General features: G+C 35.1%; 1 protein-coding gene across 3 annotated transcripts; it reads right to left on the bottom strand.

The window, feature by feature from the left end:
- Window positions 1–13,967: 13,967 nt before the first annotated feature.
- On the bottom strand, window positions 13,968–25,746 carry LOC133175051 (dynein axonemal intermediate chain 4-like). 3 transcript variants are annotated; one of them, XM_061310146.1, is made up of 24 exons: window positions 25,627–25,746; window positions 24,283–24,469; window positions 22,641–22,751; window positions 22,427–22,509; window positions 22,236–22,330; window positions 21,774–21,955; window positions 21,495–21,602; window positions 21,163–21,232; window positions 20,938–21,060; window positions 19,684–19,722; window positions 18,070–18,191; window positions 17,843–17,945; window positions 17,535–17,683; window positions 17,215–17,301; window positions 16,910–16,987; window positions 16,716–16,789; window positions 16,440–16,594; window positions 16,014–16,137; window positions 15,842–15,929; window positions 15,622–15,750; window positions 15,299–15,396; window positions 15,132–15,207; window positions 14,964–15,041; window positions 13,968–14,405 (listed from the first exon to the last, which is right to left on the bottom strand). In XM_061310146.1, exons 1-24 carry the CDS (start codon window positions 25,668–25,670, stop codon window positions 14,289–14,291), a joined length of 2,520 nt encoding a protein of 839 aa, XP_061166130.1. In that variant the 5' UTR covers window positions 25,671–25,746; the 3' UTR covers window positions 13,968–14,288. The 3 variants fall into 3 exon arrangements, with proteins under 3 accessions (XP_061166130.1, XP_061166131.1, XP_061166132.1); XM_061310147.1 differs by lacking the exon at window positions 19,684–19,722 and having other exon boundaries at window positions 20,914–21,060; XM_061310148.1 differs by lacking the exon at window positions 19,684–19,722.
- Between the last annotated feature and the right edge of the window lie 277 nt (window positions 25,747–26,023).

The raw sequence follows: 26,023 nt of genomic DNA, 5'->3' as shown, positions 1-26,023 counted from the left end.
CACTGAAATATTTTCACATACTGATAAACCAATCAGAAAACTAACCATATTGATAAAAAATTATAAAATGCTGAACGTAGTGATAAGCCAACCAGAAATTCTTAACATTCTGATAAACCAATTAGAAAATGCTTAAATATATTGATAATCCAATCAAGAATTGGTTTACCAGATATTCTGTACACAATTCTTATTTCACTGACAGTTATCGAATTATTGCCTCTGTCATGGCCTTTGTGCTGAATGAATTAGCCCTTCTATCATTGCCCTTCCTAAAAAGCTCCCTCATTACCATAAGACTAGTATAGACACAATACTTGATTGAAATAAAATACAGTCCACTAGAGAAGAATAGGATATTAGCCCGGACCAGACGGGGGTCAATATTGACGAACAGACGTCAAACCTTCGTCAATAAAATAGAGGTTATTTAATTGACCTCATCAGTAACAAAAGGTCGCATCTAATCCACTAAATTTCTTTCAATCTGGATTACCAAACATAACGGTATATGTTATAGAATTATCTACAAACTCGGCAGTGTAGAGGTTTGTGAAAGAAGGATCCCTGTATATAACCATTTTTGTAGTTCTACACTTATTGAGTTTTCCAAAAATGTACATGTCTAAGCAATAAAATTAAGCTAACTACATATGCTCATTACTTATATAAAAGTTACAATACAACCGAGAACAGTGTGAACTTTCCCCCATTAGTCGCTTTTGTACTAGAGAAAAAGCATATCACTATTGATGCATGATTGGATAAATATCCTTCAGTATTTACATTCCAGATTTATTTTGCTTATAAAGTGTGTGGAAAGCGACGGCATTCAAAACAACATATAATACGGACGGGGGTCAAAAGGTTAAACCTTTAAACATTTTGACGTCACAAACTTTGAACGCCGTTCAAGAGCAACATCATAAGCGAAAATCCAAATTCACACTCACATTGAACAGAAGCTGTTGCAATGGCTCTTTTGTAACTTACCCGAAGGATAATGCAGGGATTTTAAAATATAAATCACCTTTGTATTTTGTACAAGGCAAGAAGTTAAAAAATGCAAATATAAGCATCGAATCATTATTTTTTGAAAGATGTAGTCTCATAACTGCAAGGGTGTGTGCAAACAAATTGAGTAACTTGCTTTAATTGTTACATAATTACTTAGATTAATTTATGATGTTCAGAGGTTATTTCACAGTTTTCATTAAATTTTTAAAAAATGGAAAAATCCGAATACAACTGATTGAAAAAGAAATGCGTCATCATAGTTGTCAATCTTGAAGTAAAGCTGACCACAAACTCAATACATATACATACTACACTATATAATCTGTTGCACATTGAAAACTGATTTTCTTGACCATTCTATAATTTTTATTTTAATTACCCCTAAAGTTAACGCAAATGGTTTACGTTATTAAACGTGATCCCAGATGAAGAACTATTTCTAAAACATGCTCACAACAAATATGATGATTTTTTTTTTTTCAACTCATGCCAGGACAATATTTCACAAAGTTACCTTTGAAATTCCTCCAGTCCGTCAACGTGAGACATTTTAGGTGTGATGCTTTCTCGAACTTTACCAGGGTTACTTGCCCTTGAGTCCCGTCTGGGACGCGTGGAGGCGGCGGCAGTGGCTGAAGCGACACTCATGACGCTGTCAAATAAAATTCTTCGTAAAAATTAATCACGCAGTACATTTAACACACGACTTGCTTTTACATAGATCTGTGAAAACGTGAAATTCCTTGTAATAACGCAGGAACGCTGATAACTTTAACACGTACGCTAATCAGCAATGTGAGCGATATTCCATTAGCCTGGGCAACAAACAAAGTGTCTTCAAGTTCGCTCGGCTGTAAAACAACTTTTTCTCGATGCTGGCAATATTTATTGCACCCTTTTCCGTTAATTGTTAAAACATTCTATAAGACGTCCAAAAAGGTTGGTTTACTCTTGGAGCTCTGTAAATCTAGACATGTGAGCACAAGGCTGATGGCGGTACCACGGCATCACATGGAAATTGATTTCAACTGCAGAAGTTAAGCGTACTTTAGATAATATTGTTCTCTTAAGATCTTGCATCATAATGAAGCCATGCTTTTAGACAAGATTAGGGTTGAAGTGTTGAACATTGGTCTTTAAAGATACAATAAAGAAACAACACGTACTCCTTCTAAGGCATTCACTTCACTAATGATTATCAGCCTTCAAATTATGTAAATATTCATTAAATCTATTGGTGGTCCAAAGTAAAAATTTTGCGTCCTAGCTTGCAATCAGATTGAGTAACGGTATTCTTGTTTGTTTCTGGTTTTTTTTTTGCCATGAGAATTCGAGAAACACTGAATGACAATTCCAAACCTGAAATTAAAATACTTGCTCTGTAGATTATCCACTGTACCTCACCTCAACAACTTTATCATTTTTAAACTATAAGAAACACAAAATTGCTTAATCAAAGTCTTGTTTTGGGAAGATGACCCCACATTTACATCTAGGGAGTGTATCATCTTTGATTACAAATCGCTGTAAACAGATCTGTTTTTATCCTAAAAGCTGCAACGATTGCAAGTAATTCTTTAGCTTTTGTAAAACAGCAAGTCTGTATGAAGAGGAATATACCATAAAAATATACAGCGTATAGAGACTCCAACATTGCAAGAAACCGATTATTATTTGGATGTAAAATAAATACATTAAGCACATTTATTTACCAAATAATCTCCAATATCATTTAAATAGGCGTTATTCTTCATACACGAAAGCTATTTTTGAAGCAGCGAATAAGTTAAATATGAGGATCATTTTCTGCAAGTCTCTTCTATTCACAATGTTACTGACCAAAGAAAATCGCCACCTCAGGAGTAACTGACTTCTCATATTTCACGGTTAATGCATGCTAAGATGAAATCAAGGCGTGAGATTACAGAGTGTGATTAGCTGGTTAGAGCTCTCATCCAAACTAACACAAATATCAGATATATCGTTATATCCCCCAAGCTAAACCTCATTGAAATCCTTAACAAGGAGCTCGAGACGTTAATTGATATCATAGGTAATGCACGATCATGCATTTCTTTTAGCAGATAAATTTTAAAGTGGACATATTGTTGGTCTCGTTTGGAGATATTGAGACTCGTGTATTTTATAAAATCGTTTAAGGCTCTGGATTTTTTTCATTAAAATATTTTTCCAACCTCTTTCCAAATTTTTTTTCTTAAATGAAACAAAGGCACTAGTATTAAGACCATTCCAAGTTTTTTTCTGTTTAGCGCCCTGGTGCGCCTTGGTATTTGAACTCAACATCAAAAAAAAAAAGAACCAAACAAAATCAGGAGACCCGAAATTGATTATTCTGGTCGAAATCTTTGAATTCTATCGTTTCCTGTAATGATCTGTCTACAATTTTTCATATTTGGTATACAATATTTTGTATTTGGTAAATTTTAAGCATTTAGTAGCTTGATTGTGCTAAAGTATAGATTTAGAAAGGAGAAAAATATAATTTTTTTTAAATCAAATCATTTGATTGACGTTGCTTTTATCACTATAAAGTCTGTCGTTTTTTTTGTGTGTTTGTGTGTGTTTGTTTTTTGTTTTTTGTTTTTTTGCGAATAAGTAGGTAGGTTTTTGTTAGATGGGTGGACGCTAAACATAGAAAAACTTGGAATGGCCTGATCAAGCAGGGAAGAGTCCTCTTCACCTTAATTACAGAAAATTGAATTTTGAGAGGAAAGATGAATAAGGAATGAAGTCAAGGATCTGAGAATTTGTTGGATTTTTTAAATGAATGATTCGCTTCTGAGAGGGGGACGAGTAAATGCTTTTCCGTGTAAACTCACTTTAGTATTTTCAAACTAATTATTGAAAATGAGCCTTGCGTAACTATAATTGATATTGCACGAGTCAAGATTTGATCACTGGATTTTCCAGTTCTTAAGTATCTAGAAGTATTGAAAAGCATCCGAACGAACAAAATCAAAACCATTAAAAAAAAATGGAATAGCTTTGTGCAAAAGAAAATCCTACACGAGACGTAAAGCCATTAAAGTTCTTATCAATAATGTACACCAATTAGTTAATTTTCTCTCATTCTTTCTTATTTGATAAAAGCTAGCTCCAAGACTTTGAGCTTCAGAGGTTAAAGTGAAGGCACTATGTACTCTATCCAACATGTTTAGATTTGGTTAAGTAAACTGACAGAACTTTCTCTCACACGTAAACAATTTGATATTGGAAATTTTGGGAATCTGTAATATTTTTCTCATTTAGCAACACATAACTAGGAATTTGTATGGAGTAACATGTTCTTTCTGGAGCATAATGAATTCAACCCACGCAGAAAACAATACGCGCTGTTTTTGCGTTTAATTCCCTCGTTTCCCTTTCAAACATAAATACATACAAGATTGTTAGCAACTAATATAGAACAGTAAGAAAATCTACATTTATTGGGAAACCGCAAACACTGTTGAATAAAATTAAGTATGAGCAAAGAGACATCAAAAATGAGTGAAATAAGATTATAATTATTTGTATGGGTGATTTCATACAGATAAAGAGATGAAAACATCTTTTTCTAACCGTATGTTGTAAACTAATGTCATAAAATGGTCATTTTACGTCGGAGACTTGTGATTCTAAGGGCCAGAGGAAGAAAATTAATATGCAAATTTTATCACTTCTAAAATCATTTTTATCATTTGTAATGTGATATTTTGTGTATAACAATAATGAAATAAGAATCTTTGCTCTTTCATCATCCTCACAATGTCAGGGGTCCTGTGTCAACTCGTTGCCGTGGTACCCCTGACAAATTTCATTCGATATCTTACGGGCTGATTACGACGACATCTTTCGGGAAAATTACAAATCGTGAATGTCTCAACCAACTCAACCAATCACATTAAAACTTTTGGTGATATTTTAACAATGCGTATAACACGTGCATTTGAGATGTCAACTGATTCCCTTCTGGTTACATCATCTGTCTATTTCAATTTGATTGGTGCTTCTTAATGAGAAAAGCAATCCCGAATAAAACCGAATGAAAGTTGTCAGAGGTCCTACAACAACGAGTTGACACTGGACCCCTGACGTTGCGAGGATGCTCTCTCTAAAGAGTTCAGTTGCAGTCGTGCAGCGGTCGTCGGTAGAGGTCGCCAGTGGTGCGTTGGGTTCTACAGATTCCTGCTCCTAAATCAATGATCACGGCAGGGAGATTTGTTTTCTCATCATCCGTTGACGGCGAATAAGTTACATCGTTGTCAATGGTATAATCGATTTTCATTTACCTTTTACATTAAAACTTGAGCTGAAAAGAATTTCACATTACTGTTTCCAATTAGTTTTATTGGAGAATAAAGTTATGTAATATCTGTATTCGAATTTAGTTCAAAATAAGTTACTTTATTTTTAGTGTTGGATAATATTAAGAAAGAAAATTGCATTCATAAATCCAACTTTATTTATAACAATAAAGAAAATATTTTCAATTAAAACACAGAAAAAATTATAGTGACAATATTGCACATGTTGAAGTACTATACAAAGATGATAGGGCCAACTTTAAAATAGTGTTTGTTTGCCCTCTTCCGACTCAGGATGATAAAATTGGGTCGGTAGGTAGGTAGGAATTTTTTTTTCAACAAATTTCAACTTAAATGCTGAATTTACGAAATATTTTTGCTGAATGCATAAAAAAGATGATTGCTTCCGGAGGTCAAAACAGTTTTGAGTCGAGCCATTTTTAGCCAGTCGGTCGGGAGAGGACAACCAAACATTTTTTTTAATGTGGCCTAGTTTCGAAAAGTTGTTAAAGAAGAAAATCACTATCAAAACATGTCGCATTGGTGACGTTCTCGGATCTTTTAAAATCTTCCTTTAAAATAAGCTGTAGTATAGTCCTTTCATATATCTATTTCAAGGAGAATTTTAAAAAGAGAGAAACAGTGCTTTGGGGACTATTTCAACGGAATTATGAGTACATTATGAATCGATTTTGAAAAGGGGGTAAAAAAAATCCTCAACTGAAGGAAAAAAAATTGCACAAAAAACAAGGGAATATCCGAAGTAGAAAATCCTATTTTTCAACTCTTTTCATACCCACATTTCATTCATACTGAGTACATTACCACATTAGCTGTTATTTCACTCTTCTGCAACAAAAAAAGAAGGGGGCAAAAAGCCTTTAATGAACATTTTCATCAGTAAAAGGTTATGTTTTACCCCCCCCCCCCCCTTCGATGCCTATATCGAGAGGAGTTACATAAGTAGCGTAGACTGATCAATGTTTCATCTCGGAACTCTTCTGATTTTATCCGCATCGTGACGTGACACAAGTAAAGTCTGCATCGGTGTATTAAAATACCTATTTACAGACTACTCGGACAATAAATAGTTTATTGTCTCTCTCGAAAGCAACTATTTCCCAATAAACTTGATGTTGTCCTCATAGCCAGTATTTAGGTGTATGATATACTCTATGGTAGAGTGATTCAATCATAGGGAGTTTTATAGTCTATCATAGAATCAACTATAGGGAGTTTTATAGTCTATCATAGAATCAACCATAGGGATTTATATAGTCTATGGTAGAGTGATTCGACTATAGGGAGTTATATACAGTCTATGGTAGAGAGATTCGACTATAGGGAGTTATACAGTCTATGGTAGAGTGATTCGACTATAGGGAGTTACATAGTCTATGGTAGAGTGATTCGACTATAGGGATTTATACAGTCTATGGTAGAGTGATTCAACTATAGGGAGTTACATAGTCTATGGTAGAGTGATTCGACTATAGGGATTTATACAGTCTATGGTAGAGTGATTCGACTATAGGGATTTATACAGTCTATGGTAGAGTGATTCGACTATAGGGAGTTATACAGTCTATGGTAGAGTGATTCGACTATAGGGAGTTACATAGTCTATGGTAGAGTGATTCGACTATAGGGATTTATACAGTCTATGGTAGAGTGATTCGACTATAGGGATTTATACAGTCTATGGTAGAGTGATTCGACTATAGGGAGTTATACAGTCTATGGTAGAGTGATTCGACTATAGGGAGTTACATAGTCTATGGTAGAGTGATTCGACTATAGGGATTTATACAGTCTATGGTAGAGTGATTCGACTATAGGGAGTTATATACAGTCTATGGTAGAGTGATTCGACTATAGGGAGTTATACAGTCTATGGTAGAGTGATTCGACTATAGGGATTTATATAGTCTATGGTAGAGTGATTCAACTATAGGGAGTTACATAGTCTATGGTAGAGTGATTCGACTATAGGAAGTTATATACAGTCTATGGTAGAGTGATTCGACTATAGGGAGTTACATAGTCTATGGTAGAGTGATTCGACTATAGGAAGTTATATACAGTCTATGGTAGAGTGATTCGACTATAGGGAGTTACATAGTCTATGGTAGAGTGATTCGACTATAGGGAGTTACATAGTCTATGGTAGAGTGATTCGACTATAGGAAGTTATATACAGTCTATGGTAGAGTGATTCGACTATAGGGATTTATACAGTCTATGGTAGAGTGATTCAACTATAGGGAGTTATATAGTCTATGGTAGAGTGATTCGACTATAGGAAGTTATATACAGTCTATGATAGAGTGATTCGACTATAGGGAGTTACATAGTCTATGGTAGAGTGATTCGACTATAGGGACTTACATAGTCTATTGTAGACTGATATTCAATCATAGGGAGTTATATAGTCTATGGTAGACTGATATTCAATCATAGGGAGTTATATAGTCTATTGTAGACTGATACTCGATCAAAGTGTATATAGTCTATGGTAGAGTGATTCATATAGTTTATCACAGAATAATCAAATCAATCATAGGGAGTTATAATTATATAGTCTATTGTAGACTGATATTCGATCAAAGTGTATATAGTCTATGGTAGAGTGATTCATATAGTTTATCACAGAATAATCAAATCAATCATAGGGAGTTATATAGTCTATTGTAAACTATTAATTTTACTGTCCTATATACTGTAGACTAATTATACGCAGTTATTTTGTCTATATTCCACACATTTAATCATATGGAGTCTACAGTCTATGGTAAACAGATTCAGTCTTATACAGAGTTACATATATACATGTTTATCAGTTGTAGAGGTTATCATGGTCTTATTCAGTTCTATAGAGATATATAATTCCTCAGACACTTGTTCAATCGTAAAAAGAAGTCGTCTATCAGAGGCTAAATTAATTTGCTACCAAAGAACCAATAAAGGAATTGTCGGACGTTTCTATTGGAAAGCTGTAAGTGAAGTAATAAATTACGGTTAACACAAACTATGAAAGATTCCATACAAGCGTTCTAAGTCTCTGTCTCCAGGAAGTGCTAGATTTCCACTTAAGGAGATTACAGTCAGATTTATTCCATCATGGACATGATATTACTCTCTGATGAATCAAAAACGGTGTTAAAGAAACAAATTATTTTTGATTCGTCAGTGATTTTGGAAAACAGAGAAAGGTATAAAACAGGAAGATAAGAGTCTTAAAACATCATTTTCAAGACATACCATTATAACGAAGAAAACCATCAACTTTTTTTTAACTCATCTGAGCTGAAAGCTCAAGTGAGCTTTTCCGATCACATTTTGTCAGGCCGTCTGTCTGTCCGTCCGTCCGTCCGTCCGTGTGTAAACTTTTCACATTTTCGACTTCTTCTCAAGAACCACTGGGCCATTTTCAACCAAACTTGGCACAAACATCCTCGGGTGAAGGGGATTTAAGTTCATTCAAATGAAGGGCCACACACCAAGGGGAGATAATTAAGAATTTGTGAAAATTTAGTAGTATCTTTTAAAAATCTTCTTCTCAAGAACCACTGGGCCAAAAAGGTTCAAGAGTTTATAAAACCTTCTTTAACTAGTGTAGATTCAAATTTCTTCAAATCATGCCCCCCGAGGGTAGGATGGGGCCACAATGGGGGATCAAATTTTTGCATAGGAATATAAAGGAAAAAATCTTTAAAAATCTTCTTCTCAAGAACAGCAATGCCATGAATTGTCATATTAATAGGGAAGCATCCTCAGGTAGTGTAGATTTAAGTTTGTTCAAATCGTGACCCCATGGGGTAGGATGGGGCCACAATGAGGGATGAAAGTTTTACATAGGAATATATAAGAAAAAATCTCCTCCTCAAGAACAGCAAAGCCATGTTTAGTCATTTTGATATGGAACATTCTCAGGTAGTGAAGATTCAAATTTGTTCAAATCTTGACCCCATGGGGTAGGGTTGGGCCACAATGCACTATCAGAGTTTAACATTTGGATGCATAGGAAAAAATTCTCCAAAATCTTTTGCTCAAGAATAGCAAAGCCATGTTTAGTCATATTGATATGGAAGTATCTTGAGGTAGTGTAGATTCAAGTTTGTTCAAATCGTAACCCTGAGGGGTAGGGTAGGGCTACATCTATAAAAAAATCATGACACTGGGGGTAGGGTGGGGTCACAATAGGGATTAAAGTTTTGCATAGGAATATATAATAGAAAAAAATCTGGTGATGAAAAACAACAGGGCCATATTGACTCAGGTAAGCATTGTGGCCCATGGGCCTCTTGTTATAATATTACTCTGTAACAAAATCTTACCAAAATTACAGAGTTATCTCTCTTTGTTTTTCCAAATAAGTTATGTTTTGTGAAAATTCATTTTATAAATGAACAAGAGGCCCAAGGGCCTTAACGGTCACCTGAGTATAATACAACAATTTAGAGGATCCATAGAGTATAAAATGAACTGAAAGGTGAAGCTTTGTTGCCCAAAAGCAAGAAAATTAGGGTGATCAGGATCAACAAAATAATTAGTCTAGTATTCATTAACAGTTCGTAAATTAGGTTCTAATCTGTTCCCCGTTTATCACTAATTACCATACAGTATATTACCAAACTATCAGCGCTTCTGTACTACTTTAATTCCTTGTTGAAATCTCTTACATTGGCCTCTCTTGGTCTTTGATGAAGACAAGTTATTTTTGTATCATTTTTATTTTTCTATTACTTACAAGTCTACCTGATCATTAAAACTATGAAAGTACTTTTTGTATTATACAATAAAAATTCTTGCACAATTCTTCTTATTCTATAAACCTTTCAAGAACATTATTTACAGTGATTAATTATCAAAAGTAAATGGCAAAGGGGAATAACTCCTCTCAGTAGAATACAAATTAATAGAGCCCTGGCCAGGACCAGAACACTTGACCAGATGGTCCAGATGTTCAAAAAAAATCTGGTAAAAATACCCTTCCTTATTAAAACATTTACTCTTTTTGCCTTTGATATGCCCAGGTGCAGAGAAGATTTTTAAAGAAATAATGCATTTTACTACAGATTCACTATATTATCAATAGAGCCCCCCTCCCCACTGAGAAACACCAAAGCCTCTGACCCTGGGACCAGAAGTTTGCTCATCATAAGTAATCACTTTGTTTATCTGCTTAACACTAAGGAGCAGACAGGATTATTTAATAGAATTAATGCATTTTCACTATATTACATGTATCAAGAGCCCCACCCTTACACCAGCACATCTGACCCAGAGGTCATGCAATTCACTACTCTGGAAGAAGCACACTTGCTCATCATAACTATACACATAGCTTCTTTGCTTTTTAACCAGAAGCAGAAAAGAAAATTTTCAAAGAAATTTTGCTTTTTCACTATATAATCAATAGAGCCCCCCCTTTTTTCACCAGAACCCTTGACCCTGGGGTCATGAAATTCACAATCTTGGAAGAAGCATCCTTGCGTATCATAACAATGTACTTAGTTTGTTTAAATAATACCCAGGGACAGAGAGGAAGATTTTCAAAGAAATAATTCACCTTCACTATAGGATCTATATAGCCCCGCCCTAGCACCAGAACCCCTGTCCCTGGGGCCATGAATTTCACAATTTTGGAAGAGGCATCCTTGCTTATCATAACAATGTACTTTGTTTGTTTAAATAATACCCAGGAGCAGAGAAGAAGATTTTTGAAGAATTAATGCATTTTCACTATATGATAAATAGAGCCCCGCCCTAACACATGAACCCCCGATCCAGGGGCCATGAAATTCACAATTTTGGAAGAGGCATCCTTGCTTATCATAACTATGTATTTAGTTTGTTTAAATAATACTCAGGAGTAGAGAAGAAGATTTTCAACGAAATAATGCACTTTCACTATATGATCTATATAGCCCCGCCCTAGCACAAGAACCCCTGACCCTGGGGCTATGAATTTCACAATTTTGGTAGAGTCACTCTTGCTAATCATAACTATATATTTAATTTGTTTAAATAATACCCAGGAGTAGAGAAGAAGATTTTCAAAGAAATAATGCACTTTCACTATATGATCTATATAGTCCCGCCCTAGCACCAGAACCCCTGACCCTGGGGCCATGAATTTCACAATTTTGGTAGAGGGCTCAATCCTTATTACAATCATGCCAACAGTTTGACTGCTTGATGTCCAGGAGTAAAGAAGATTTTTAAAGATTGCATTAATTTTGGTGGTTTTAGCCCCACCCCTCAGGCCCCAGGGGGCAGGGACCATGAAATTCACAAATTTTGTTCCCCTTTACACATAAATGCTATATGCAAAAATTGGCTGAAATTGGTTCAGCGGTTTCAGAGAAAAAGCTGAAAATGTTCAAATGTTAACACAAGACGGACGAAGATGGACGAAAACAGATAGCAATAGGTCACCTGAGTGACTCAGGTGGCCTAAAAATCATTCAAATATGTTACCTTCTGAAAAAATTGGCAGAACAATAATATCGTTTGCAGTTCTTAGATCCACATAAGGCCAGAAAATTGTACATAGAGGAAATGAAATTTATAGTTTTTGTAAATGGATCATAACTCATTGCTATCCTTTATACTTTCAATATATGGTCAGCTACTAAGCCCTTGCCTGTTTGGCTTGAAAATTGGAATCATGAATTTCACAATTTTTGTACAGGGCCTTATACCTGCTACTAACAGGTTTGCCCCTGCCGACCGGTCACACCCGCTGTGTGCCAACTGGTCCTTATAATCATTCTTACAAGTTTACCTGCTACTAACAAGTTTATCTGCTTCTAACAAGTTTACCTTCTACATACAAGTTTACCTGCTACTAACAAGTTTGCCTGCTACTAACAAGTTTACCTGCTAACAAGTTTGCCTGCTACTTATGAGTTTGCCTGCTACTTATACGTTTACCTGCTACTAGCGAGTTTGCTTGCTACTAACAAGTTAACCTGCTACTACCAAGTTTGCCTGCTACTAACAAGTTTACCTGCTACTCATACGTTTACCTACTACTACCAAGTTTGCCTGCTACTAACAAGTTTACCAGCTACTATTAAGTTTCCCTGTTATTTACGAGTTTGCCTGCTACTAACAAGTTTACCTGCTACTAACAAGTTTACCTGCTACTTATACGTTTACCTGCTACTAGCGAGTTTGCCTGCTACTAACAAGTTTACCTGCTACTAGCGAGATTCCCTGCTACTAACAAGTTTGCCTGCTACTAACGAGTTTGCCTGCTACTTACGAGTTTACCTGCTACTAACAAGTTTACCTGCTACTTACAAGTTTGCCTGCTACTAACAAGTTTGCCTGCTACTTATACGTTTACCTGCTACTAGCAAGTTTGCCTGCTACTAACAAGTTTACCTGCTACTACCAAGTATGCCTGCTACTATCAAGTTTACCCGCTACTATCAAATTTCCCTGCTACTAACAAGTTTGCCTGCTACTAACGATTTTGCCTGCTACTTACGAGTTTGCCTGCTACTAACAAGTTTGCCTGCTACTAACGAGTTTGCCTGCTACTTACGAGTTTACCTGCTACTAACAAGTTTACCTGCTACTAACAAGTTTGCCTGCTACAAACAAGTTTGCCTGCTACTTACAAGTTTGCCTGCTACAAACAAGTTTGCCTGCTACCGACAGATTTGCCTGCTATTCATGTCCAGCTGCATAAATAATTTTCAATTACAACAAAGTTATGAATACACCTTTAGGTCTCATGTGATGGCTTCCCAACCATAAATAAGAAACACTATTTTAACCTTTTAAAGTTTTAATTTTGGTAATATCATGCGCACCACATTTGCCATAATAATCAGCTTGTTGATTATTGGCTATACTTGGCAGAAGCAGAAAGTTAGCCCTTCCTGGGACCTGAATCCTGGAGTTAGTGGACATGTTGGTAGAGGGATATCTCCTCTTCATAGGCTCACAGATTGCCTGATAGATGTACAGGAGTGAAAAAAATAAGCAACTTCAGTATAGTATACAGTCATGTACCTTGGGCCATTAAATCTAATCCAGGCATTCATAACATACATAAACTTCATAATTCTGGTAGAAGACTTCAGGCCCATAGAAAAAGGGGTGATGGGGGGGGGGGGGGGGGGGAAGAACCAAACATTTTTAGTTTGGGTGGGGAAAAAACATCAACAAAGAAAACAACAACAACAACAAAACAAAAACAAAATCCAAAGGTCATCAGAGTAATTATTGAGGGGGCACATCTATAAAAAAGCTTCGTTTCCTATGGTTTACTATATATCAGTAAAATATATTTTATATATATTCTAAATTTTACAGTTACAGTCCTTGAGTAAAGAAATTTTTGAATTATCAGCTTGGATGATTCTGGCCCCACTCCTTAGACCCTCAGACAGGGGAGGGGGGGGGGGGAGCATAATTTCTTTCTTTCCTTCATCCATAGATGCTACAATGTACCAGTAAATCAATATTGACATCAATTAAGCTATATAAGAACTATTTGAATGTATTCAATTGTTTACAAGTCACACAAAAGGCTCCATCATAAAAATATGTAATTATCAAATTAGATTAATGAGGCTGAACTTTGACATTATAAGTACTTTCCACTGACACAGAGAAGTAAGGTCTATTTGTATATTTTAATATTTTGTAAAATTAACATGAGAAATACAAAAAAATAATTGTTCAGTTGTTAATATCACAAAAACAAGACAGGACGGAATTTTCAGAGTCTCAACAATAGTAAGACATATAATTCAAATAACATCATAAAGACTGTCCAAATAAACAATTACATCCCAAATGTGTTATCAAGGTTGTCAAGTCTTTTCCCATTCAATAAAGGGAGTAAAACATGTATGGGTGATGAAGTTCTTATAAATGCACACATGACACAGATCCCTGTGCTTGCTTTGTGGTCTGTCTTGCCCTTTCTATCCTCGTTATCTAGATGTCCTCGTCAATGTCCTGTTCTAATTCCTTGGCCTCCTCTTCTTTCTTTTTTAGGTCCTGTTGTAGCTGACTAGCCAGGGAAGCCTTGATCACGTTCCTTAATGCATCCTCCTAAAACATCACAAACAATCACATGACTCTAGTCTTCTTTATGTAATTTTCAGTAGGAATTTCTTATCATTTATAAGAAAATATTTACATCTACTAATATTTTATCATTATTTTCTTATGAAAATCGATTGCCTTTATCAACTTATAAACGATCAAACTAGTTAGAATTTGTTTTAAAGCCATTTATATGAAACAATACAATAATTTACATACTTTCACCCACTTTAAACAAATAATTTATACAGATATAAGTAAATGACTAAAACAATTGAAATGTCTTTCTTTCTCTGTTAATGCAAGGGGTAACGGTTGCAATCATTGCAGAAAAAATTTACATAACCTGCTTATATATGCAAGTTATGTATTTTTCTGCAATGTCAAAACCATTATCTCAACCTTAAAAAACAAAGAAAGTATTTTATTGTTTAAATAGGAAAAGCATGTAACTCAAGAAAAGGGGCTTATTGAGATTTGTGATCTAATAACAGTAAGATAAAAAGCGATCTCTTGTTAAACGTCTTTGATAATAATGTGATTATAATTAGGTTGATTACAGACCTGATTAGCTGGAGGTTCAGGCATACTTCTGAGCTGATACACCGTTAGTTCTCCTTTACTGTCACCTACCAGTATACACTGAAATAAAGAGTCAGAAAATAAGCTACACAGCAATCCACATTGAATACCACCTCATCAGACAATGTGACACTGTGGTCAGTCACTTACATCTGAGTTCTTGGAGAAGGAGACGGAGGTCTTTTTGGCACCTGATGTTGGGTTATTGGTGATGATTGGGTCCAACCTAAATAAGGAAATATATGTGGATGTATTATTTTAAGTTTTGAGATATTTCTTCAGGAAAAGTCAGAATCCGTTGTCTGATAAGAACTCACGTGCTGATACTGAGATCCCAGACCTCCACAGCTCCCTCGTTCACACAAGCAAACACCGTGGAAGATTTAGGAGACCAAACAACATCATATACTGATTTCTGACAAAAACAGAAAGGAGTAAAGTAATTAAAGTTGTGCTTACTATAAAAATTCAAAGTAGTTAGACTCTCAGAATTTTAAACAATGGGGTCAAGACTGTTCTTTTTTTAACGACTGCTTGCAGCACAACAATAATGTAATGACAAATATCATAATACTCTTATAAATACTGCAATACTAATATGAAGCCATTTCTTGACTGTTTTCGTTCCCTGTATACTTACTGTGGAGGAGAAGAAGTTGAGGATTGGCTGTGTCCTCTCCTGGTGCCACAGTCTGATGCTCCAGTCAGCACTGCAGCTCATAAAGATGTCACTGACAAAGGGGGACCACTCTATCTTATACACTGGACCCTGTCACACAAATAGGAAAAGTTGATTATAAAAAAGAAGTGATAAAAATTTCATTACATTTATAAAACTAAGATTCAAATTGAATTCTTACTGTGTGCCCATAATAGGTCTCTAGATACTGTTCATTATATGAACAAGAACATTTGTGGATATGGCCCTCTTCAGTCCCTGCTACGTATCTGTCAAACACAAACATTTCCTGAGTGATCAAATTGTTACAATTGTCAGAAGAAATGCGTCTGTGCAATAAAAACCTTACTTACATGTTTGGTTCTTTGGGGTGGAAGTCAAAGCACATCCCTCCAGCATGTCTGGAGATAAAGGCCTCACCTTTCTTCTCTTTCTTTCCTCCCATTCTTGTGGGCATTCTCTTCAGTTTCATGATGTCTAGAAGTAAATAGACATAAATAAGGAAAAAATAAATATTGTCAAATGGATTACTTTTGCTACATTTATGTCAGATTGTCAGAGTCTTTTCTCTATATTCTGTTTCATTTAGAAAGTAATTCAGTAAATTATTATTAAAAACAGGAAAAATAATTTTATTCATGGACAGTAAAACCATAATCAGAAACATCAGTGATGATGTCATGCAGATCTCATTTACCAGGCAAACAAATTGGATTTACAATAGGTGCTCTTTAGAAGTTATATGAATATGAATAGAAAACCAAGAAACATAATGTTACCATAGCACTCGAATCCCTTCCTAATGGACCACTGAGTGACCCGACCATCTGTAGAGATGGAGACTACTACCTCTGATGTCTCCTCCCCTGACCCCCGCTCTTTCTCGATCCACTTTATGTGCCACACTGGCGCTGTGTGTTTACCAGGTGTGTGGCTGGCAAAGAACAAGTAACATAAAGAATTATTCCATTAGGCACGTTCCTGATTTAACTTTAAGGAATCAGAATATTAGAAAGTTTTCTGAATTATTTTAGAATATGATGCAATACACTTACAAGTTGTCAATGATTGGTTCATCCTTGTTGCTGGCCACATTGTAAATGGCAACCCCTCCATCATACATACCAACCTGACAACAAATACAGATTCATAGTATAAACATCTTGACTTTATTACAAAAATCAATGTCACAGTAAAATAACCAATTCTACAGTACGTATTAGCTGTGATTATTTTGTATATGACTTACAGCCAGAAGATTGGGGTAGGCCTTGGAGAAATCAATAGCTGTAACCCCCTCCTTACAGGCATACACTCTCTCAGGATACTGTAATAGAATGAAAAGAGAGTATAATTTACAGCAAAACAGGTGCTCTATAAAAAAACAATAATGGAAGACAGGAGAGAAGAATTTACAGCAAAACATGTGCTCTATTACAATACTGTTATGTAATGGAAAGACAAGAGATTAGGATTTACAGCACAATGGGTGCTCTGTTACAATGATGGGTACATTTTACAATTTTAAGAGATTATTTTCATTTGAATACATACATCAGGATTTTTAAGACACCAGCAACAGATTAAGCCGGACTTCTGATCTGAAAATTCAAATTCCCCGTATCCTACAGCAACCAGATCCTGTCAATCAATTTGAAACTAATCAGTAAGAACCAAAATAAAATTTCAGAGAATTCTAATAAAAACATGAAAATTATTTAGATCAAATGTCTACCTTTTCATTAGAAATGAACATAATACATGTACATAATTATGATTCTAAAAGTAGCAAAAAAAATGTGCATTACATGTACACACATTTTTTTCCCTCCTTACTGGTTTCTTGCTACAAACAAATCTTTTTATATACTTACTGGGTTGAGCTTGTTCCAAGACATACAGCTGATGTTGCGTCCACTGGTCAGTTTACATGAGTAGGACCAGAGACGGTCAAAGTTTGGCCCCATGTCACTGACCATGCTGACCTGTTTGTCTCCTAGCTCTGTACTCTCTCTGTCCATATCTAAAGTAAAGCAACTCATTTTATTGTTTTTCTTTATTAACATTTAAACTCAATAATCAGTTCTGTTCTGTTGTTTTCCTTGTTATGTGAATTACCTGTTATGTGAATTACCTGGTATGTGAATTACCTGGTATGTAAATTACCTGGTATGTGAATTACCTGGTATAATGGGGAAATTCCTGTATAATGCCTGTTTTGGTTGATATGTGTTCAGGTTTACCACTCGCTCCATAATAAATAAATCTCTTTGGAAATTTTCTGACTGTAACACAACAAAAATATTTAGTAGGAGCCTAATTCAAACACTGTTTGAAAAATATTTAAAAATTTGTCATTTGTTATTATGTGTAAAACTTAAAATTGAGAATTTGAGAGAGCGTGAAAACCTTGAATATTTTTTCCTCCTCTACGGCTGATAAATCACTGGGAATGGAGGACACTCCAGTTTCTTTGCTGGCAAACACGCTCTCTGAACCGGCAACAGAGGAGGCCATGGTCGCTCGACTCTCTGAAGAAAAATGGAAAGAATCAGTAGAAGTTCTCCACAGACAGAGTACAGCACAAATAATGTCCGAAGGATCACAGGTAAGATTATTCTGAAGTAAAAATATTATAACGATCAACTGATGACAATTAGGAGCCTTCTCCATGTTCTTAATCATTATAGATATTTCAAGTCCAGTCATCATGTGAATTCCTCATTTCAAGCAGAATTTTATTTACAAAATTTAAAGGCATTTTTTTTTTTAAAAGTGGAATACATGGTATTGATATTGGAGTATCATTCTTGTTGATATGATACATGTGCATCATAACTTTTATTTATCTTATTTAAAAATTAATTCCCCCTCAAAAATATGAATAACAGAGATCAACCAAAAGTAATTGGTCATAAATCTTATGATTATTTGTTCCATCTGCAATCATACAATGAAAGTAAAAAGCATCAATAATGTTCATCCTACTTTAATATGTTAATTACTATTAAGTGTCTAACTACTATGCAAGTTTAAATCACCCGATCTTAATATATAAGTGGAAATGATGTATAACTTTTTCAGGCGATGGGTTTTAACAATTTGACATTCAGATGAACACATTAAACAGCATGACAATTTAGGGGAGACAACCTTTCTTGTTATACCTGTCATCATTGATAGTTTAAACATAAATAGTTGTCTTCGCTTTTTATTCACTGTATAATTGTGAAATTTCCACTCAGAAAGTAAAGTTACAACATTTAGATGTTCTGACTTTTTACTTGCTGTTGATTTTCACACAAAAACATATATATAATACAGAGTGAACAGGTATAAACATGGTATTTTTCATTTAGACTTTATATTTTCATCATTATCCTCTACAAATGTCTGTAAAAAGAAAGGAAAACGGCTAACTTGTTTAAAGATTAACAATACAGATGGAAAGATATTGGTACTTCTTTTTTTTAACCTTTGAAGATTTTTTTTAACGCCTGCATTATAAAACCACAAGATCCAAAGATGGTAAAAATATCAAAATACTTGAAAATTGACAAAAACCGACAACTTAAGGTTGATTTACATTACTTAATTTGTACACAAACCTTTGCTGTGATAATATTAATATTTCTTTGTACTATAAAGTGACAATACAATTACTATATATATTCAAGAGAGTGAAGAAAGCAGATACATGGGCACACTCAAGGGGAGAGAGGGTGGATAAACATTCCAGTGAGGAGGTTTGTGTGGAGTTGTTTGATCTGTTACACAAATGTACTACATAGAAAATAAATAATACATTTTTCTCTTTTATAAGAGTTACCCTGTAAAAAGGTTTCAGGTAAATATAATTTTTCAAAAAAGGAAAAAATCTGTTATTTTCCTTCATCGTCCATTTCCTTTGTCTTCACTGAGAATTGTTATTGTAACTATATTGTTGGGACATTACAAACCAATGCTTGTGAGAGTGTACAGGTATATCACGACATCCAAAGACAGCCATTAACCAGACCTTACCTGTAGGGGGTCGCTCAGACACATGAGGCTTCACAGAGTCTTCATAAGAAAGAACAGTTAATGTGAATAAATCAATACAATAACACACAACCAGTCAAAGATTCTAATATTAAAGAGTGCATCAACCCTGAAAATTCGATATTGAGTTTATATTTAAAATCTTTTTTTTCTCAAAAAAATTCTATCATTTTAAGTTTGATACACTTTCATATAAATTTCTTCAGGAAAAGGATCAGAGAAGCGTGTAGTCTATCTGACTGAGCTAATATCAGGGTATCTCACTAAGATAATATAAGGGTACGTCACTGAGACAATTCAAGGATATCTCACTGAGATAATACAAGGACATCTCACTGAGACAATACAAGGATATCTCAATGAGACAATACAAGGATATCTCAGTGAGACAATACAAAATATCTGACAATATAACCAGGTAACTTCCTAAAAACACAACACTACCTGAACCCATTTTACTCTTAGAATTACCTAGCAAAATAGCATTAGGTAAAGAAGAAAAAGAAAAATTTAAGTATTTGAAAGCTAAGCTAAAACTTTTATACTGTAGAGATCTAATAATTGCACTGGTTTTTTCAGCTAATGAGTAAGGAGAAACTGACAACTTTTGTCACAAGAAACATTCTTAAACAAACCTGGCAGAAAACATTTATAAATTTAAACATTTTCTAAATGTTTGTTATCAGAGTTACATGTAAAAACTTTTTCAAGAAGTTTTGTATATTCCTATTTAAAAAATTTCCCAAAGGAGGATCAGCTATCAACCAAACTTGGTCCATTCGTCCTTATAGAACTACAGTCCACCTCAACAGAATTCCAAAACTCAGAGCTCCATAAGAAAGAACAACAGTTATCTTATAGTGTGAACAAAATCTCATACAGACACAACTAACCACTGAAAAATATAAAATGACATTGTTTTACATTACTGTAATACTACATGTATTATTACTTAATGTTACACTTGTCAAGTTTGAATGCTACATTATCCTACTATTTTTATTCCACACCTATCCACTACGCTAGCTACTGACACAACATCTAACACCTAAACACTACTACTGAATTAACTACTGTACTACAACTACTGTACTAACTACAGTTGCTGTACTACTAAATACTGAGTCTACATCTGATGGACTACTACAGTATTACAATTACTGTACTACTAACTACTGGGTCTACAGCTGACAGACTACATGTTTCTCTCACCTATCCTGACAGAGTGGGCACTACCTTCGCGGACCAGTCCTGTGGGTTCCCCGATGTCTGTCTTGGAGGCTGGTTTACCCTCCTCTGCCTCCTTTGGGCTGCTCGGTCGACTGATTGTACCCTCTTCTTCTTCCTCTTTCTCTTTTGCTACAAAAATTATCAAATTCACTTAACAACTCATATAGCATTGAACTGCTTTTATAAGTTTAATTTTTCAACAACATAGTTATTCCTATAAGCTTTGTGTACCTCGGATTTCTTGGTCCCTCTGTTCAAATGTGTCATACATGTCCCAAGTTGTTGCCATGACACCTGAGTCCTACAATCAGTTTATTACTAAATAAGTAAACGGAAGAAAAGGATAGTCTCAAATTACTGTAATTTAGATCCACTCTAATAGAAAATACTGATTCTTTTTTATTTCCTACATGCCTCACACATCTTATTGTAGTGATAAAAATTCATTCATAATTTTAAATTTTTCCACAATTTAGCGAAGAGAATCACATTAGTTAAATGCTTTAAATTTTCTACAACTGAGCAAAGAGAATCACATTTCTTAGACCTGTATTATGACTTACTACACAGGTTATCTTTGTTGTCTGGACTGTTTTATACTTGGCTGGTTCATTGAATGTGTTCATCCCTCTCTCTGCATACCTGTCATTCCCCACTCTTGTCTTCTTTAACTACAACCAGCAGAGTATTTTCTTGATTTTCGTCCAACAGATTTAAATTCTATTCCATAAACATATTGCTGATCTTTATATTTAAAGTTTTCAATACATTACACTTCTAAATATTTTTAAATCACTCAGTAATTTCAGTCACAGATTATTGACATCTATGAATTGTTGTACCTCTTGGTACTCTTCGTTCCTCTTTTTAACACTTGCTGCTTCCTCAGACTCTGTTGACACAGAGGTTCCAGGCATGTCCAGTAACCAGATGGTTTCTGTCTCGGTCAGTGTCAGGTCAACTATCTTCTCCAGGTCGGCATCCGTCAATGTCTCCTTTACTTCCTCTCTCTTGTGACGAATATCTGGCCAAACAGAAACATCCGTTATCATATAATGTACTAAAATAATACACCACAATCTGGAAATGCAGATGAAGTATTTGAAGGCATTAAAGCATTTTTAAATTTGTCTATTGTAATTTCTTTTTTCATCAAGTTGTGAACTTCGTGATGTTATTTTCCATAAATGAAGGAAAGATAGAGAAAATAAAGTCCCAAAATAAAATTCACATAGTCTTGAAGGCTGAATACTTGTCCAAAATTAAGATGTAATAGTATGACAACCTTTGGCTGTGGTGATTACCTGCCCATGCTGAAGACATATCTTGGGAGGGTTCTGTAATATCCTCCCCCATCATAGAATCTGAAGTTGTTCCTTGAGATGCACTGAACACAGACCTGGGGAGAAAAAAAACAGAAAAAGAAAGTACTGAGAAGAAACTTCTTAAATAGGAATTGTATTAGGTGCTTCTGAGAGAGGTACCATGAAGTTACCTTGTAAAGGGTCCGCCTCCAAATGTACTTGCTGTGACATTTCCTGTGTTGTAAATGGAGGCTTGGGACATGAGATCTGTGGGCTGAATTAAAAAAAATTATACAATTCAAAAAAACCATCTAATGCCAAACACTCATGCTTTTAAAACTTCTGTATTGAGGATGATGGAAAGCTAGTCTACTGAGTGATCAACACAGTGCGTTATATACTTACTGTTCCAGCAGAGCTGTCGGCCAGAATGTTACTCTGGTTCTTCTTCACAGCTGATGGATCTGAATGTAGCAGGGGAAGTGGAGTCACATCATTACCAGCTTCATCTAACACCTAGAATACAACAAACATGACCACATCATTACCAGCTTCATCTAACACCTAGAGTACAACAAACATATAACAGGGGAAGTGGAGTCACATCATTACCAGCTTCATCTAACACCTAGAATACAACAAACATGTAACAGGGGAAGTGGAGTCACATCATTACCAGCTTCATCTAAAACCTAGAATACAACAAACATGTAACAGGGGAAGTGGAGTCACATCATTACCAGCTTCATCTAAAACCTAGAATACAACAAACATGTAACAGGGGAAGTGGAGTCACATCATTACCAGCTTCATCTAACACCTAGAATACAACAAACATGTAACAGGGGAAGTGAAGTCACATCATTACCAGCTTCATCTAACACCTAGAATACAACAAACAGGACCACATCATTACCAGCTTCATCTAACACCTAGAATAACAAAATACTCACAACAAACGAGACCAGAAAAAAATCCCTTGATTTCTACTATTTTACTAGCTTTATCATTCAACAATCAAAAACGACAAGTCTCAAGAGAAATTATTCTCTGAAAGTAGATTCTTAGAGCTCTCTGAATGATAGACCTTAGAAATTATAAATATAGTTAATTGGTAAAAAAAAAAAAGTTTAATTATAGTAAGTGCAGCGAGCAGCATGAAGTGTCACTGGCACTGCGAGATCTTGAAGCAATGCCTGGTCAAAGGGAGAATTCAGATTGCGCACTTTGCTCCAAATGATTTTTTTTTTCAGAGTAACCTCTTTACCCACAATGCAATGCAAATAGACTGTTTTTTCATGACTGTGGTAATGCTCTTAATTGGCTCACAATGGGTTTAACATACAAAAATGATTAAATACAATATTTTATATGTGGATTATTTTTATTAATTTGATTGTAAAGATATGAAAATTTAAATTATTCATGCACAGATAAATCTACAGTTTATTTGTTTCAAATTTTTTATCAAAGGAAAGACCTTGTGTCAGAGTGACAGGGTTGTCACTAAGAATTGAAATAGAAGGGGACATCTAAAAAGTCGGTGGGGATCTGGGGTACCTTCCCTAATGGGGAAATTAGGAGGAATACCAAAATAACCGGGGGATTACATCAATATAGGCAGGGAAATTCCCTGGCCCCCAGGTCTTAGGGACAACCCTGGAGTGAGATCAGTCAAGTGTTACTAAACACCTAACGGGCCTGGAAGTTAACACCCCATCAGACCACAGATATTTCAATGTTTATTTAGTGGCTGCTTTAGTGTATGTTCTTGATTAATACTGAATAAATACACTGAGTTCATTTTGTTTTGGCCACAATGTAAAACCGAATCCAAGCATTTTGGGACATCGTAATAAAGGTTTCAATTTAAGTTTGTTTAGAAATGTACTGTCCAACCTAATAAGCATTCTATTGTATTAAACTATGAACATAATATCAAGACTCCACTGTAATAAATTACACACAACTTAGCTCACCCCAATGGTCGCACCGTCAACATATTACAAAGTAATACAAAAACTGGTCAAAATCAACAATAGATCACCTGAACAGGTGGTTTGGTAACTGCCTTGTCACTCTGAGCCACACTTCTTTTGCTGGCTGATGACAGGATATTAGTCCGTGATCGGACACTGGCATACATAGTACCACCCCCTCCATATTTGCTTTTATTCACTGAAGCACCAACATTTCCCTTCCGTGATGTAGTGCTGGCTGCAACTTGGCTGGTACTAAAAAGTTGGAATCAAATTGTGTATCTTGTTACAACTTCTAATGGACAGTCCATAAAATATATCAAAACATTGCAAAATTCAAACAAATATTAATAAGCCTTATGTCAAGAATAAGCTAGGATATCAATTTAATTAACCCTTTCACGATAACTGCGGTACTAATCTTTTGCAGGGCAAAATAACAATATTTGGCGAAGTTTTTGATGACAGATAATTAAATGACGTATATTAAACAATTACTTTTACGTCATATTTCACCAAAATATATCATTTTGCCCTGCAAAAGAGCAGTACCGCAGTTATCGTGAAACAGTCTATTGAAAAATTATTATCTCTCAAATCTATTAGAACTACTCAGTCCTGTAAAAAATTCTTAACTGGTCAAATGAGTGCTATTATTTTAATACCTTTCTTTTTTTCAAAAATCAGATTTTAAGGAAAAACTTTTATGCTTATATCGCACAAAGTAAAAAGTAACAAAACCAGACCACTTGAAAAATACTTTTCTTGTGTGTATTTGCACTGGTATGACAATTGATACTTGATTGTTTTGTAATGGGGTAAAGCACCTGACTAGTGATACAGGGGTCCCGGATTCGATTCCAGGTCCAGCCATACATTTTCTCCTTTCCTGTTACACATTTAGTGCCATTCACCACCACTGGACTTGCAGGTGAAAGTCCTGCCAGGGGCAAATAAGAACTTGGGTTGTGTCTTCGAGGGCGAAGACAATTTCAGGAGGAATGTAATGGTTTGGGCCATGGATATCGGCTTGTATCACTAGTCAGGTGCTCTACCAACTGAGCACAGTCGGTAGAGCACCTGACTAGTGATGCAGGGATCCCGGGTTCGATTCCCGGTCCAGCCATACATTTTCTCCTTTCCTGTTACAGTTTTATTATAACAAACAGACACATAAATAACATTATAAATAGTTGTGTCTCTGAAATGAAGTAGCTATGTTAGCTTTAAACGATCTTACATTATTATTTGCTACAATAAATAAATAAATAAAACCTGAGAAAATCATATAACAACAGAGGCAGAGTCAATTCGAAATGACTTCTTGTAAGAATTCCAAACTTTGAAAAATTCTCTGAAGCTTCAACAGCTTTTGCAGAAAATAAAAATACTATAACGTCTTTATCATTTACCCTGGATTTAGGTATTGACTTTTGCGGGACTTTGACGTTGACATGTTTCACAAAGTTCTGTTACTAAAATTTTCGCACACTTGCTAAATAGTCGCCATATTACAATGCTTTTCAGTTGCCAAGAGAAACTAACTATCGCTTGATAGCAGGGTTCTGATTGGTAGAGAGATGAGACCCCATCTGGCGTTATATGCATTACTTTTCAATAAATGAATTATTTTCAAGCATTTTGTTTCCTACATATTCAAAATAGAGTCATTCAGCATTCTGATAAAACTTATTATATGAAGTGTCAACATTTAATTCTTTTTTAATATATACATATGCGTTCGTGGACAATAAAATCAATTATCCAATAGACTGTTCGTATACAAAGAATTTCGATATCCGGTAAGAT

This window comes from Saccostrea echinata, unplaced genomic scaffold, assembly GCF_033153115.1.
Source record: "Saccostrea echinata isolate AGI-Se365-2 ecotype Australia unplaced genomic scaffold, CSIRO_AGI_Sech_v1 ptg000060l, whole genome shotgun sequence".
NCBI classification, from domain to species: domain Eukaryota; kingdom Metazoa; phylum Mollusca; class Bivalvia; order Ostreida; family Ostreidae; genus Saccostrea; species Saccostrea echinata.
The sequence above is the reverse complement of the archived record's forward strand: the minus strand, read 5'-3'. Positions and strand labels throughout refer to the sequence as shown.